General features: G+C 44.0%; 1 protein-coding gene across 5 annotated transcripts in view; it reads left to right on the top strand.

Annotated features, from left to right (window-relative positions):
- TNS3 (tensin 3) overlaps positions 1–18,014 on the top strand; it is an 838,360-nt gene that overhangs the window by 326,020 nt on the left and 494,326 nt on the right. For all 5 annotated transcript variants that reach the window (XM_086964904.1, XM_086964903.1, XM_086964909.1 and 2 more), the window contains exon 2: positions 8,341–8,452. In XM_086964904.1, the coding sequence (XP_086821030.1) occupies positions 8,341–8,452 (112 nt within the window). The remainder of the gene's footprint in view (positions 1–8,340; positions 8,453–18,014) is intronic.

Consider the following 18,014-nt stretch of genomic DNA (forward strand, 5'->3'; position numbering starts at 1 on the left):
ATTTGCCTATGTCTCTTATTAAAACGTCTGCAGGGATGTCAAGGGTTTCAGACACCCTCCCCATCTGGAAGTTTTTGAAAGTATTTAATCTTGCCTGGAATGTCAAGTACCCTGATTTTTTTTGCCTCTGAGCTTTTCGCTATTTCACAACTTCTCGCCATATTGCTCTAGTGGTTTGAAACATTTATTGTTTGTGTCATGACCATCTCATCTAGCGTTGCTACTCTCGCTTGCCAGGCTTCAAATGTTGCATGTAATGTTTAGATGGTTTTATCAATGTGCTGAGCATTTCCATCACGCCCTGTCCTGAGGGAGGAATAGATCAGAAGAAAGGAAACGGGGTCGCACACTTGTGTGCTTTCTCCTTCTTACTGTTGGCTCCTTGCCCTTGCAGGAGCGAAGAAATCTGATTTTTTTTGTCCCTTTGCCCTTATGTAAGAAATTTTATTAATAATACTTATGCAGTTTAAAGGTCCCTCCAAGATGGCCTGTAATAAGTTTGCCCCACAGTCCTGTATCTGTGTCTTGTCCCGAGGAAAATCTAAATGAAAAGGACTGCTGCTCTGCGCTCCACCTTTCATCCACAACACAGAACACTGTAAGCCATGTGGCTAGTGGGCTAGAGGGTATTATGCACTATGCGTTGGATGGATGGCTAGCTCAGAAAGAGGATGAATAAAGTTATGGACTGACAGACGGAAAAGCTAATCGACTTTCAGATGTTTTAACAGTGACTTTCCCTCCTCCAGAGGGCTGCTATCAGGGGGTGCACTGACCGGGCCCCCCCCTAACTGCTTCTTTGCCTTTTCACACACGTCTATAATATGGCACGGGCGCAGAGGCAAAAGGAGTCCCTCATTTGCCTGGCACCACACCCCCATGCAAATGAGGGAACGCCCTCTTGAGAAAGTGCTGGTGCTGTATGTGCCACATAATCAAGCGAGAGAATGGACACTTGTAACTACGTACCCGTAGGTTGGATTGAATCACCTTCATAAACGCTATGTAAATTGTGCGGTGTATATCGTTTATCCGCCCCACATACGTGTTACGGCATTATGATTGGGTGTCCAAATTTGTGCTTCATGCCAGCCTCAACCTGAGGCAACCTCTGGTATAGGTAGTAGTGTCCAGAGATATATGTTCGCCAGCGCTTTTAGTATTACAGAAGGGGCCACACAAGCATCTGCAGCCCCTTCTGTTACACCAAAGTGCCCCATGGGCGCAAAAAGTGGGCGCAATCGCCTGTTGCATCCCCAGGGCTCTGTGTAATACAGCCCCTAATATATTTATTGCTAGTATTTTGCACAGTGGTGAAAAGAACAGCATTGAGTTAATTGCCTAACATTTTCAAATCTACAAGCATGTAAGGCAGTTAAAAGTGTCATACCCAAATACAGAATTAGTGCTACTTTCATAGTACAGTACTTATTTCTATATTTGTTTGATGGACGCTGATAGTTAATGTAGAATGAAAGCATTCTCTGCCACATGTCCTATCAGCTGAAGGTTTATCCCGGTGCTTTCTCTGGCACAAGGTGACATTGTTTGCTCTTAAGATTATTAATTGGCAGCCCCTCCCAAAAAATTGTATTAGCGAGCAGGTTTTAATAGGTCAACACAGCCCTCAATGAACTCTGATTTCTAATCCAAAGCAAACTTTTGGAAGCACTTTGCCTATTTATCATAAACTCTAAATGTCAGGAAGGTTTTCTAAATCTGAACATGTTTACCCATAGGGACCTACAGGCAGAGCAGGATTGTTTGGTCTGGCGTGGCTGTAACGGAAGTGCTGTATGTTAAGGAAGCTCTGGCTCGTGCGAGGGATGCAATCACTTCTGACCTATTGCGGTTCCATCTTTAATTTAACTCGTTGCAGTTTAGTGGCTATATGGAAGTATTCTTCTTGAAAGGGACCACTGTCTCTAATAGCGCCCCTATATCTATTCGCAGGGTGAGGGCAAGTCTTAGTGGTAGATGACCATTTAGGTTGTCCTGAACAGGACTCCATTTTGAAGCTTGGCGAAACCTACACTTGGCATGCACATAATCACAGTTACAGGCAAACATTCGGGGAGTCGATTGTAATAGTGAAAGAATGTATAAATGAAGCAATATAGGATTTTATTAATCCATTTCAAATTTTTATAAAGCTCAACTCATTTCCTTTCAAAGCTATAATGGCGCTGTGCATCTTAACATCAAAGTAATGCTGAGTGGAACCTTAAAGAGAATTATCATGCGACTATGCTGAAGGAAAGGTCACAGAGCAATAGATGTACAATTCTCCAAATGTATTTGCATATAACATCACCATGTAAGGGGTGAAATATCATGAGATTGTCTATATGAGAAGGGAAGTGGTAAGAAAAGGTTTACCCATAGGGACCTACAGGCAGAGCAGGATTGTTTGGTCTGGCGTGGCTGTAACGGAAGTGCTGTATGATAAGGAAGCTCTGGCTCGTGCAAGGGATGCAATCACTTCTGACCTATTGCGGTTCCATCTTTAATTTAACTCGGGTTGCTAGTTTTGTTTCAGAGCATTACATTTCGAATTTCAGAGGTGGTTTAATTGGTTATGAAAGTGAAATCTGTGCCATAGGTGTAATTACAAAATACAGCGTTCGCAAAAATTGGTTGATTTTCAATTTTGTAGTAATCTCGAAGGCATAACGTCTATCAGGTCAAAATGATTATGCTATTAAGCCAGGGGTTGAAGTGCTTTAAAAAAAGTATGGAACTGTGATGCTGCATGCAATGGGGGGTGGGGTAGGGGGTGGAAGGGGGTCAGTGAGCATGTTGGCGGGGTCAAACATGGCTAAAAAAACTAAATATTCTGTACATTTTTTCCTCTTTCACCTTCAGAGAGCTACATATAAAATAATGTGCAGCTTAAATGAAATATAAATAAAAAAGTCAAGTTAATCAATGGGAAATGCATTATAGTACATTATGAAACCTCTATTAGTTAATGCACTACAGAGGTGAATTTGTAACCAGGGAGCAACAGAGTTAAATCTTGGTTGATGCAGTGGAGATTAGTGACTTATGTATTGTTAGTGCTACGAGGTCCCAGCCTGTGACGGAAAGCAATGTGAATATGTAAGTCATTATTTTAAACTTGCATTACACACAATATGAGTTAGAATGCTACAAAACATGCAAGAAGGTTGAAGATAAAATGGTGCTTCCAAAATATAGATTTTACTAATGGCCATACTGTACATAATGCATTTTGAAAAAATATATTAACTGTCCCTTAAACTTCACAACTCAGCAGGTAACTCCCTTGCACTTCCAGTCAAAAACATATCTGTCATCTAAAAGCTTCAAGTGATCCCATCTATTAAAGCCAGTACGGGCTCCCAATTTCTCTTTACATTTGCAGAATAACCAGTTGTGCACATTTGCATTTCTTTCAGGCAAGCAGGCTAGAAGGATTGTCGATTGTTTCAGTTGTCTGCCCACCATCGGTTTAACAGCACAGGAGACTAACTTATTGACAGCTGAAGCATTTAAACCATCATAATTAACCATCCCCACGGTTGTGATTTCACAAAAAATAGAGGAGCAGCTTATCATAAATTTAAAAAAACTATGGGCAGTTCATGCCTCTCTGATCCTGCCCACTTGGACCTCTTTATCAAGCCCTAATCTTAAGGGTGTGCAAGTATCTACCCTCACCGTTCCATAGTGAGATGGCTGTGATAACAAACAAGAAGGTGATCTCCCTAATTCGAAATGCGTAACACAGAGAGAGAGATTCTTTGCCTTGCCATCTTACCCCTCTCCACCACCTTATCCAGGTAACTTCTCAGGCATTTTTTGATTCGTTAGTCCTGATGATGATCTCATAACCGTTGTTGGGGATCGAAACATCGTTGACAACCATGTCTTAACTCTAACCTTCATTTATGATTTATACGGAATACAAGATGTTACTTTTATTGTGACTTGTTATTTCCTATTTTTACTAAAAAGTCACTTTAAGTTACATGCCTGAGGTAAGGAAATCTGTTGATTTCCAGAAACCCAGTCACGTCCTGCTCACTTTATGTAATTATATTGTTCCCAAGTTGTGTTAAAGAAATCCTAAAACCGTCCATTTGGACAGAAATAGACCCAATCCTGATTGCAGTTTAGTGGCTATATGGAAGTATTCTTCTTGAAAGGAACCACTGTCTCTAATAGCTCCCCTATATCTATTCGCAGAGTGAGGGCAAGTCTTAGTGGTAGATGACCATTTAGGTTGTCTTGAACAGGACTCCATTTTGAAGCATGGCAAAACCTACACTTGGCATGCACATTATCACAGTTACAGGCAAACCTTCGGGGAGTCGATTGTAATAGTGGAAGAATGTATAAATGAAGCAATATAGGATTTTATTAATCCATTTAAAATTTTTATAAAGCTCAACTCATTTCCTTTCAAAGCTATAATGGCGCTGTGCATCTTAACATCAAAGTAATGCTGAGTGGAACCTTAAAGAGAATTATCATGCGACTATGCTGAAGGAAAGGTCACAGAGCAATAGATGTACAATTCTCCAAATGTATTTCCATATAACATCACCATGTAAGGGGTGAAATATCATGAGATTGTCTATATGAGAAGGGAAGTGGTAAGAAAAGGTAGTGAAATAAATGGGCCAGTACATGCCAAGAATTGTTAACGTCATACAGGCATACGTTGTCAGACAATGAACCAGTGTTTGCATTTTTTTGTGTCTGGCATTAGCCAAGGCCTGTTAGTTTAAATTAAAAAATATATATATATATATAATGTACTTGATAGTAGGCAGTGGCATTACATAAAATGGTAGGGCTCCCTATAGAATGTGAAGAGGGGACCCTGAGTCTCCCATATCTCATAGATATTTATTGGCCTTGGGTGGACTGGGTGCCCTTTGAATGATTTAGTGACCCTGAAGGGTCGGGAGCTCCGCTGAACCGCAGGGATGTGTTATACCCTTACTTGTAGGGTGTTCCAGACATTTTTTTTTATTCAGTGACCTGTCGATGTGCCATTTGCAAAAAAATTTCTGCTCACCAACTCATGGGACGCAAGTTCAGCCGACTTCACCTATAGGCCTGTCCCTGCAGGAGAGGGCATCCTGCTCTTGCACAATGTGCACATGCATACAAAAAATGGTCCCCTTCTGTGTTTTAGAAAAAATATTCACAAAACATTGGCAGAGCCAAACGTTGGCAGCCAACACTAGGCCTGTTGGCTTTGCCAGTGCTTGTTTTCTTTTGGCGGTGGATGCTGCAGTGCTGACCCAGACTTTTCCAGAAAAGGTGGATGTGATGATTTTTGAGTGAGAGACAGAAGCCCCCACTTCAGCCTTTGTAGAAGGTGCCCTTCTTTTAGATACGTTTTGTCCTATAACTCCAAAATGTGAAATCAAGGTCGAGCTGCTGTAAGGAATCATTTTACAAAGGGGTTTTTTCCTGTCTTCATTTTTTAAACGTTGAACCAAGTGTATCAGTCTACACCTTTGGATTGTTGGGAATCTCTTCTATACACAGCATCATCTTGCTCTGATGGAGCGGCACAGGCCTTGTATTACAAGGCGCTTTGACTGCCCTGCCTATGGGCTACTTGGTTCATTTTACATCTGTTCTCCGAGATCTGAATTTGTTACTTTTGAAGCTTTAGATTGAGAGAAAGAGACATCTGATGACTTCGACCTCTAAGGCTTGTGATGCTATGTGAGTGATCAACCTTTCAATCCTTGGATACAAAAGCATTCTCGATCCGCATGCCATCTCCACCCAAGGATCCACAACTTCACTTTAGATTTCCATGATTTAAAGTGCTGTGCTGGGCTGGGGACTTCAAGCTTTTAGTGACCTATGTAGGTGTTTTTCCATTTGATTGCGCCGACTCTCAAATATGCATTTTGGCTTGCATGTGCAGAACTGTTCCCCTTCTCGTACTCTACGTTTTACTGCTGGTTTTGTGCAGCACTATGCCACTCATAAGAGTGTGCATTTTCCCTTCTTCAGTTATTATGATGATGATGGTGAACATTGACTGAAACATATTAACAGCGCCATTTCTGTGGCAGCTGTCCGTATACATTTTTGCAGAACATGACACATACTGTTGTTGTTCTGATGTGTTATTGGTGTTTTTTTATAGCATGCTATTCACCTGTGAGGGTATCCAGGCACTCTGTAGCAGGTGTGGAGGGCTAGCCCTGGGGTCTTACTCGAAAAGCCAGATCTTCGGCATCTTGCCGAAGTCCAGAAGAGAGGAGGCTCTGATGTCGTGTGGGAGGTCGTTTCAGACTATAGGGCTCCTGTTAAGAAGTATAATAGTAGTCATAAGGTAGATCCAAGTAGAGATTTATTAAGTTGTTACAGGATCATTGATGTTGGTTACAGGATCAATTCAAGATGGTACAAAGTTAATCCAAGCTAGTACATGGCCCCACCAGGAGCTGATCTTCATAGCTCAACCCACTCATTCCAACTGTCACTCCTCCAGTCCACCAGGCATACCAACATTCCACACTGTCATCATGCACTCCAAGGTTCCATACACACAGACACATGCAAACTAGCTAAGCTGCTGTAAATGTAGTCACAACAGCCCCCCACTCTGCTTTTTTGTATGCACGAGTTGTGTACTAGTGAGAGTCCGGCGTAGTAGAGGTGTCTGTAAGATTGGTGAAAGTAAATTCGGCTGTTCGGGTAGGCAGGGCCAGTGTTGTGGAGAGCTGTGTAGGTGTAGGTAAAGGGTTTACAGTGTGTGAGCTTGTGTATTGGGAGTCAGTGGAGTTTCCTAATGTGTGTTGTGATGTGTGCTCAGCGTGGAAGGTTAAGGACTAGTCTGACTGCTGTGTTTTGGATAATCTTCAGTCTGTTTGTGAGCTGGTTGGTAATCCCTGCCTACAGGGTGTTTCCACAGACTAGTCTGCTTTTTAAAACCTTATTTGGTCATAAAAAGTTGTGCAACCTTTCTAACAGAAGTCTAATTTTAAAGCCGCAGGGAGAGGAAGGCTGCACGGCCTAGTATGGGTGGGTTGAACTCCTGTACGAGCAAGAGTTGGAAGCTTTACAGATTCTCTAAACAGACCTTCAAGGTGTGCACATAATTCTACTGTTAAGTGTAAAGCATGAAGCTGAATGGTGGCTGCAAAGAGAACCAGGTTAGGGCAGGCGCTACACAAAGTGCAGAGGCTTTTTTGGGGGGAGATGTTGAATTTTTCTCTTTTTCTCAAATTGTTTTTAGTATTTCCATGGACTTGCAAAGAGTATGACAACAAGACATTTTATAAACCTGTTGATATAGCATAGTCATAATACAAATGAGTATCGACTAGGATGGTTATATCATTAAGTCGTAGCATAATTAACAGTCAAAGCATTTTGTCTTGCCACCCGCTACTCAGGGAGAAAAAATCACAGTGCACCATTTTAATCTATTTTATGTATTCAATTTTGTATAGTTGCAACATTTTAGAAGAGAACAACAAGGGTTCATTTATAGTAGCAAATAAACAATATGGTGAGCAAAACATGTCCGCCGAGTCATAATACAGTATTATTATGACGAAACTTAGTAATGGCTAAGTATGATGAAAAACATTGCAACAGCGGCATCTGCCTGGGTTGAATTTTATTACTTAAATGTGGCTGTTTATGTTGACATTGACAGCATGGAAGAACGCAATGCATCTGTCTGTGTACTCTCCATTGCATCCTTCAGTGTTAAGGTTACCAGATGTGATCAAAAATACAATTTTTACAGCTCAGGGCTTTTAACAACCTAATGCATTCTGGGAACTGTAGTTTTTATTAATTTTAGCTGAATTAAACGGACTACGCTTTGAAAGCCATGCTTTGTAAAATGGAAGCCCCTGACTGGAACCTGATAATGTGAAGCCATTTGATAACCTTATCCACCCTCCTCTCACCTAGTTACCTATGCACTCGGTCCGCCCAATTGCCCCTCCCCGGTATGGTGCTCTGTTGGAAATGGTTAGGCCCATTCTATTCAAACATATATATAAAAGAGATAGATAGATAGATAGATAGATAAAACCCTAAAGTATATGCATTTTAGCTAATCTAAAGAAAGAAGCTATAATAATAGTCTGTGGGTCCCTTGTGCTGTCAAGGCCTCTGGAACTGGTGCAAATAATCCGTACAAATGCTATTTATCTACAGTGTTAATCGCCCACCTTAACGCTATGTAAAAGTTTGACAAAAATGTTGCCACTGCTAAATCTATAAATGATGTCATTTTTTGACTGCTCCAATACCGTTTTCCAGCCCCACAAGGCAGGTGTTGGAATAAAAGTCTGAACTATTATTTTTTCTCTGTTGCAGCCAGAAGAAGTCGCCTCGAGGTCTCACACCTTCAAGAACAAATCGTTTAGAAGGCCCAGGACCTGCAGCCTGTGCAAGCAGGCCATCGACAGCCAGGGCATCTCGTGCAGAGGTAAGGAAGGGCACGCACTCGCCAGAGGTGCTGGCCTCACTTGTGAGGAAAGGGACTCCATTACAGACCCGTTTCTAAAACCTGCCGTCTGGGAATGTGCCTTTCATGCACCCCGCCAGACTGCATGGTCAGCATGAACCCACATGGGTTATGTTTGCATTTGGCAGCGCAGGAGTTGTGTTTGACTTTGCGCCCCTGTGACTTAAGGCTGCAGAGGTGTGGCGTAGAACATATCTCAGCAAATTGGAAATAAAGAACATGTGTATGGGGTTTATGGGCCGGAAATCCAACAGCGAAAAAAGTTACTATAACCAGTAGACTGTGAGGGGAATGCTGAACACAGACATGGCAAATGTATTCACGCATCATAGATTTGTTGTAGTGTTTGTAGGGATCATTCTAGCATTGAGACTCATGCGTGATCTAGATCAAATTAAAGTAGTGTGTGTTTTAATTAACGTGACTTAAAATTGTTATTTTTGTTAGTATGACATTGTATGGAAACGAAAAAAGCATTTTTTATGGATTTCTGCCACAAATACTGAGCAGGAATTGACTTCGAAGTTCAATTTTATGCAATAGAACTGTAAGAAAGAGTATGGAGAAAGGGTAAAGGACCCATCCAGTGTCAACGGTGTCATTAGGTGTTTTTTGAAACCTCTCTTAAATGTCTTCTTATTTTGCTCTGTGTACATTATAAAAATCATCCTTGTACAATGCCCCAGTCACCCACTCAGGTGTACTTTACCCATACTTTCTGCCTACCAAGCGATGTACAGCTATTGTCCTTATGTTTGCCATTTCTCTGCGAAGGCTATGCCACTATAAAAGCATTTTGATAAACCTGGCGCTTTGATTTTCATTGCTTGTAAGTACTGCTAGATTTACCCCCTTTCCCTTCCCTTTTTGTTTTCTAAAACACAGATGTGTTCTCCAGCGTTACCCTTATTTCGTCACTACTCTTAACTCCCTCATGTCTGTACTATCTCTTTTTAGATGTATTCCCTACTTATTTTCCTTTTATATTCACTTATGTAACCTTTTCCCTGTCCTAGCTGAAGGATCCTTGAGGGCCCTGTATGTGGCCAATTTATATTAAGTGTCCCTAGTCACAAATGTACAGAATTTCCACTACACTACTACTCGGAACCCGATTTGCAGGTTGCACATCTTTCTACACACTCAGTTGCTGTTCATCGTGTTTTTCTCCAAGAAGTCACTAAAAGTCTTCTCCGTCCCTGCTTTGTCCCCTCACAAAGCGTCGTTTGATCATCCACGGAGTCAAGAACGCCTACAATCTTGACCAGCTTTCTTTCTCGAGCGACTGGTTGCACATCTTGGTACCTTGGGCTCACCTTGAAGACTAGGCTGGGAAGGCTGGTGTGTTTAAAGGTAGCGAAGGGCGCCCAGTCCAAAGTTACAGGATTGTATGCCCCACTCCTGCAGCTGAAGTCTGCTTGCTGGAATCCTCTTCTTTGCAGTTTACTCTCCTCCTGCATCGGGTTCTTTCTCTATTTCTCAGACTGGTGACATCAGGCGATAACTTGCACCGTGAACTCTGTCACTTGTTATTCGTAGCTTGTTCTTTGTCACCTGATATTTGAAATGATTCAAATATTATATTCTCCTGAAGAGATTAAAAACCTGAAGTGTATTTGGCAGGATTTGCAGCGATGAATTGTGATGATGAATATGCATGAATGGAAAATTGAGAGGCCAGCAGTACCCTGATGCCAAATGTGAAACTAATGAAAACCTTGCTTAGCTGGGGGCACAATCTTTAAAATAATGGGAAGCAAGTTCTGTTTGGTTTTTGCCACACCACCCCTTCAACAAGTACATTCCTTCATCCAAAAACATGAAATGTTGTGCAAGTGCTGGGGACCGCTGCAGGGCTCAAATAAGGCAGTATAGGGACAGATACAGCAGAGGACGGGCAAAGGATGGGCAGCCCCTGTGGTAAGGTTATTGGCCAGAGCAAAGAGTTCTGCAACCACACGGGTAGTTTGGGATGAGGTGTTGTGGGGGTATGAGGCCCAGTATTCACACAATGACTGGGACAGTGAGCAGTAGGAGAGAGCATGAGGCCTTTGCCAGCGAATACCAATTGAAAGGACTATATCCACGTCACAGGTTCTGGGATGCATATGTAAGGGACCGGGCCGTGAGGATTGGGCCAGGCATGCATGAAGAAGAGAGGCTAGGTCACTGAGTGACGTCTCTGATTTAACCCCTTCACTGCGGCGGCTATTCCGCCGCAGTGCTAAGGGGGCGGGGTGGAAGAGCGGCGGGCGCATGCTGGTGACGGAACCACTACGTCACCAGCGTCGGTTGCGCTGTGCTTGTGACGGAGCGGTTCCGTCATGGCCCCGCCCGCTCAATAGAACGCTCAGCGCTGGCGCGGAATTCGCGCCGCGCATGAGTGGCGGGCGGGCCATGACGGAACCGCTCCGTCATCAGCACAGCGCCACCGCAGCTGATGACGGAGCGGTTCCGTCATCAGCATACAAGGGGTTAAAGAGTACTGAGTGAGGGCCACTGACTAATTCAATATTAGCTTTACATCAGGCTTTTCTAATGAATAGCTGGTGAGCTACTGATGGCTCACAATATACCTGTAAGTAGTTCTTCTGTGTACAGCCCAGACTATTACATTTGAAGCTTTTGCTTGCATGAAATAATATATTTATACCAACATCGAGAGTTTGTAATCAAGACAAAAATGTATGTTTTCAGAACTCATAAGCTGATGTTTGGTGAAAAATGGCTGAGTTTTCAAAAGCTGATATTTGAGTGATGAATCACGTGGCATTGGGGAGACCTGTTACTAATATTATTACCTTGGTGCCAGGGGCTTTATAGTTATTGCTGTTATGTATTACCCATGTAGAGACGTTTGAAAATGAAAAACATTCTTTACATTACTGCTGGCAACTTTCGATGATGCACTGAGATCACTGTTTGTAATCTTGCGTATGGTGGACACTAATGTAACCATGTATGACACGGTCACTATTACAACACTAATAATGTTATTAGCTTGGGATGATATTTATTGAACATAAGTAGCTCTTATTACAGAAAAGGTTAAATTAATTAAACAACAATTTAATTAAATAGTTTTACAGTGTCTTTCCCAAATTTAGCTTTTCCAAATAAAGGCAATTATTTTATTGTTTAAGACAAGGTCTGAAGTAAAAGAATTAACAAACAAGTTATGGATTGAAGATCACTTTAATAAATAACATAACCTGTAATATAACACTTTGCACTATTTCTTGTTGCTAAATATGTAAAATTATTTCTAATTTTATTGAAGGGTTACCATCAAACAAATATTAAACCCCCAGGTGAGCCTTTCCAATATTAAGGACAAAAAAATCTAAATGACCCTGTTTAGCTTTTATTGTGTGAATTTATCTCAGGGTCTCAACTCTCAGACATGTGGTTTGATATTAATTATTCATTTACGTACGTGGATTGATTTGATGAAAAGATGCATCTTCTGTAGGAAGGGGTTGTTCCTCTCAACCACTGATTTTTCATTTTATCAAATTGTAATTTTCTGTTACTCCCTTTGCCAGAAAATTAGGAATGTCTAGAGATGTTGCGGCTTGTACCTAGAAGTACTACATATTCACATTGAGCAGCTCCAACCTCCCTCTTATGTGAGGACATGTGTCTATGTGCAATAGCCCCAAAGTACCCAAAGCTGCGAATAGTGTTTAATGAAAGGGCTCTTTTAAAAGCGTTTCATTATAATACATCCAACTATGATGAGTGGTGGAATAACTAAAAGTTAATCACATACTATTGTGCACATGCTTTATTTCACGTGCTCTGGCATTTTGTCACATCCTTAATCCACCCTTAATCCAGCAAACCAATCTTACGCTGAGCAGTGGCATTACAGAAGATAACGTCCCCCCCGTAAAATATGGAGATTCCATCATCGCTGTTCAATGGTGATCCAAATGAAGGCACTCTGAATAGCACATCTGACATTACAATCAATCGGGCGAAAGTTCCTCCATCCAAAGTTGTGTACGTACAGGGCAACGTAAAGCCTTGTCTCAAAGCCCGACCTCCGTATGGAGGTTCTTAGTTTCCACAATTGTGGTCAGGTGGCCTAATCTTCTAGGTTCAAATAGCCAGACTGGTGACTGTTTCACGTCTGCCATTAGGAAAATACAGGTCCACCTCACCTTTTGTAGAGCTCTAACATCTTGCCTGCTTTTTTCTGCTTGTTTGTGAATTACTCAACACCTCACTAAAAACAACAGAATTCCTAGAAAACCCTTGTATATAGCGTTGCAGTCAGACCTACTCATTCCACTCAGATCAGCAACATAGATGACCTCTGGTCTCAAAGTAATTTTGCAAACCTCACCTGGGTACATTTAGATTGCCCCTTAGAACTAAGGTATGTATGAAAATGTGTTCCATTTCCTCTGTATCTCTTTGCAACACTGTCACTTTCAGATACATTAACTGATCTTTCTAACCTATCATGCAGGTCCATGCACTCTTACCACGCCAACACTTCCATTGCCAGATCTAGCAACAGTGCCTCAACACACAGTAGCCACCCGGTTCCCTAAAAACACTAGAGAGCATAATGTTCATGCCAGAGGCGGGCGCTATGGTGACAACTCTTCCGGAAGGATAAATTGGTTTCATTCTTGGGTGTTAACTTTCTCCTTCCAGAGAGTTCTAATCCATAACAAAGGGTTTCACGGTCAGTGAGCATGTAGGCACTGGGAAAAAGGAAGGCATGGCATTTAAAAAAAAAATCGTTAATGATTGCCTATGTAATCTCGACCATCTTTTGTTCAATGAAGAGTGTGACTGGCAGGGTTGGTACTTAAATATCCATCATGCGCACTGCTTTGCCCGTAATCCCCCAAGAATCTGGATTCAGTCTGATTAAACCAGTAGCGGGTGAGATGTGCGTAAATGCCTTGGATTCCAATTTTCCAAACAGAACGAGATGTGCCAAAGGGCAAATAAACTGATCCTGTGGTAATTTCACTTGAGTCACTCGACCTGTATTTTCCAAAATGCAATGTGGACTGCAGCCTTTAAATATTTTTTTTTTAACCTTTTATCATGCTTTCCTCGCTGAATCTTTCAGGCACCTGCATTTAGTATTCATTGTAAAGAAACCTTTGTTTCAATTGCCTTTTCCATTTATGATAATTTTGCAGCTTTTACTAATTACGCTTTTTTTTTGCCAATCTGGGTTACAAATTGAAGGCCCCACACAGAGTACAAAAACATACGAACTGACGGAGTTGGTGCTTCTCTAGTTTAACCACATCCATACAACTGAATGAACTATGGTAGCCTGCACCCACTATGCAAATTCCAGTCACACCTTGAATTCCATGTCCTGCTGTGTTATTGTTCTGTAAGGGGCCTTCAGATGCCAGTCATGAAGTGACCCATATGTCGCATAGTGGGAAATGTAATTTCTCAAGCTTTACTGGTTTAGGATTGCATTTAATTGCGGCTGGATAAGCCTTGTGCTCTACCCAGGCTCTGTGCCATACCACATGTTAGGTTTTGAAATAGAATTTTGCTTTCATAAATAGCTCCTTTGTTGCATCACCAGCACCCAGTGTCCTGAAAGTGGATGTATATTCACGTTTTCTGGGAATTAATAATCTACTGACATGATTTCAGGCTTGCACAACTCGATTAGTATAACACAGGAAAATTGTGCTATATCTTATAGTCTGATATTGCCAGTAAATGCTCGCTGTTCTGTTGGAATTCGCAGCTCATGAGTTTGAATCATAGCTTGGCCACCAAAGCTTGTCAACATCTTGAAATCAAAAACCAGGCTGGCACTAAGTTGGTCAAAGGTAACATCTCCTATTTATTTACAAACATCAAAACTACAGAATGAAGCACCATGTAACAAGTTATTTTTGGGGTGACAGCCTCCAGGCATGTCTAGAGCTACAGTCTCATAGAGACCTTGTAGATGGGTCAAGAGTAGTTCTCTAGGGGTGGGCGGAACTCAACAGAGTTCTACTCTGCGGAATTCTGTGGAGTTGCATTAAAACGCTGCTTGATTCAGCAGAGTTCTGTCCACCCGTAGTAATTTGATGCCGGCAGTGCTGAGTTAATTTATTTGCCATTTGCCTTGCGGATGGAAGCAGAAGAAGTCCTATTTGTCTCAATAGGACATGCTGCCTTGTGGATTGAAGAGCTACCTACAATCGAACTGCGGATTTAGTTAGAGAAGTTAAACAAGCATTTACAATGCAATGGTCTCGTCTTTGTTAAAGTTAGAGCTATTGGCATTGCTCATTACATTATTTTTGTTTTTAAAACATATAAATAAATGGCATTGTCATTTACAATGCCAATAGCTTAATCTCTCACAAGTGTGAGACCTATTGCATTTGCACCCACACACACACACACACACACACACACACAGAGCGCCACACACAGAGCGCCACACACACACACACAGAGCGCCACACACACACACACAGAGCGCCACACACCCACACAGAGCGCCACACACCCACACAGAGCGCCACACACCCACACAGAGCGCCGCACACCCACACAGAGCGCCGCACGCACACAGAGTGCCACACACGCACACAGAGTGCCACACACGCACACAGAGTGCCACACACGCACACAGAGTGCCACACACGCACACAGAGTGCCACACACGCACACAGAGTGCCACACACGCACACAGAGTGCCACACACACACACAGAGCCACACACACATACACAGAGCCACACACACATACACAGAGCCACGCACACATACACAGAGCCACACACACATACACAGAGCGACACAAACATACACAGAGCATAATTCCAAGAGCCAGCAAAGGCTTGAAGCATAGGAACCAGGGAAGTCGTCACCCCAGGCAAGCCATGTCCGTGAGGGTGAGTGTGAGAGTGTGAGTAAGGGTGAGGGTGAGTGAGGGTGGGTGGGTGAGGGTGTGAGAGGGGGTGTGTGAGAGTATGTGAGGGTGAGAGGGGGTGTGTGAGGGTGTGTGAGGGTGAGAGGGGGGGTGAGAGGGTGAGTGAGGGTGAGAGGGTGAGGGTGTGAGGCTGAGAGGGGGTGTGAGGGTGCGAGTGGGTGTGAGGGTGTGAGAGGGTGGGTGAGGGTGAGAGGGTGAGGTGGAGATGGTGTGAAAGGGTGCGCCATCCGCTCTCGGACACACACATACACAGAGCCACACACACATAACAGAGCCACACACACACAACCACGCACACATACACAGAGCCACGCACACATACACAGAGCCACGCACACATGCACAGAGCCACACACATACAAAGAGCCACACACACACAGCCACGCACACATACACAGAGCCACGCACACATGCACAGAGCCACACACACATACAGAGAGCCACACACACATACACAGCATAATTCCAAGAGCCAGCAAAGGCTCGAAGCATAGGAACCATGTCCGTGAGGGTGAGGGTGTGAGAGGGTGTGTGAGGGTGTGTGAGGGTGAGAGTGGGTGTGTGAGGGTATGTGAGGGTGAGAGGGGGTGTGTGAGGGTGAGAGGGGGTGTGTGAGGGTGAAAGGGGGGGTGTGAGGGTGAGAGGGGGTGTGTGAGGGTGAGAGGGGGGTGTGAGGGTGAGAGGGGGGTGTGAGGGGGTGTGAGGGTGAGAGGGTGAGTGAGGGTGAGAGGGTGAGGATGAGAGGGGGTGTGAGGGTGAGAGGGGGTGTGAGGGTGCGAGGGGGTGTGAGGGTGCGAGGGGGTGAGAGGGTGGGTGAGGGTGAGAGGGTGAGGTGGAGAGGGTGTGAGAGGGTGCGCCATCCGCTCTCGGACCACATTAACACCTCAACAGCCTCTAGCTACCCCCCGCCCGTGCTGCCTACCTACAACCCCATGGCCCTCGAGCTTGCCACACACCCCCTGGCCAGACCGGGCAAACATCAATCGCGGGGGGGGCACTCCGCTGCAGCCCGCAGCTCACTCCCCCCTTGCAACCAGAGGTGGGGAGGGGGGACGAGAGACTCCACAGTGGGAATTCGCCCAGGCCCATAAATTCGAGTGCCTCCCGCCCCCAACCGTCTGGCGAGGCATGGCCCTGGAGGTAGAATCCATGCTGCCCGGGTTTATCTCCGGTCCCGGCGCGGGCAACGAGGGGGGGGGCGCGCAAATGTCCATAATTGTCTCCTAACTTGGCAGTGACTGGAGTAATTAAATTAGGCAAAACAAGAGGGAGTGAAGAAGTCGCGAGGAGCCAGATGCGGCCTTCAGAGCATCCAGTCCACCTATGAAAGGGGCGCCGCTGCCGCGCACCTTCACGCCACAGCCCGGGGCTCGGAAGAGATCTCGTCTCCTCGGCGGTGCCACCGCAGCCGTGAAGAGCGCGCCGGCACATCTGCTCCTCTCAGCTCCCAGGCGCTGCCCGGGGTTGTGAGGGGCCCGGGAGCCAGCACAGCGGCAATTGATGCGCATACGGAAATACTGTAACACCTGGGACCGGATGAGAAATGTCACAAAACCAGGCACTGTCACCAGGAAAGAAATGCCACATCATTTAGCCGCGCTCAGCTATGTAAAGAAGCAATGGGAATTAGACAAAGCAGCGACGATCAATAATGAATGCCATCGATCGCAGATGCCACTCTAGCATGGCACAAACAAGAGGTGAGGAAAGGAATCAAAGGTCACAACAAATCCAAGTAGACACAAAAGGACACTCGCACTAAAAAGTAACAAGTGTTACAGAACTGACTAACAAGGCTTAACATTGACATACAGCAACAGAGACAGAACACTCAACAACACATCAACAGGCACGCAAAAAAATTATGCAGGGCAACACGTATAATAGAATTTATTGTATTTATTTATTTATAAAATTTCTAGAGCGCACAAATACCTTCCGGTGTCTCGGCGCTAGAGTTCGTTGAGATTGCAGAGAGCTCCTACAGAATTTACTGGTTGAAAAGCCACGTTTTAATGTGCTTCCGAAATATAAGTAGGGAAGAGCTTGATCTAATATTAAGGGGGAGCTCATTCCACAATTTAGAAGCAGCAATTGTGAAGCGCTTATCGCCCCATGTTGCTTTCTTAGTGCGTGGAATATGAAGTAGCGGGGATGCCGCAGAGCGTAAGGAACGATTGGGTTTATAGGGAGTGATGGATTTTTTTAAAAAGTCCGGTCCGGTAACCGAAACAGGTTAGCAAAATAAATAACATGGCAAAACAAAAGATTGCACCCACAGGCCCTGATTACGAGTTGCACAGTACGTATGCAAACTCCCCATGCTAAGTTAATGTTTGTTAAAAATAGACACCACCATGTTTCTCCGAGGTGAAGCAGAAATGCCTCGGAGAAACGCAGCGTCATTTTCGGATTCGGGGGCGTGTTTTTGTTTCTCTCCTCTTCCCATTGGCTGGAATGTAAAATTCCAGCCAATGTGAAGAGGAGAGAAAGAACATGAAAAAACACGCCCCCGAATCCCAAAAAGACAGGGCTTAAATGGATAGATGTCCCTCTCCTCCAATGGCTGGCCTCCGTTTAGGAAGCCAGCCAATGG

The sequence above is a fragment of the Lissotriton vulgaris genome, chromosome 4_1 (assembly GCF_964263255.1).
Source record: "Lissotriton vulgaris chromosome 4_1, aLisVul1.2, whole genome shotgun sequence".
NCBI lineage: Eukaryota > Metazoa > Chordata > Amphibia > Caudata > Salamandridae > Lissotriton > Lissotriton vulgaris.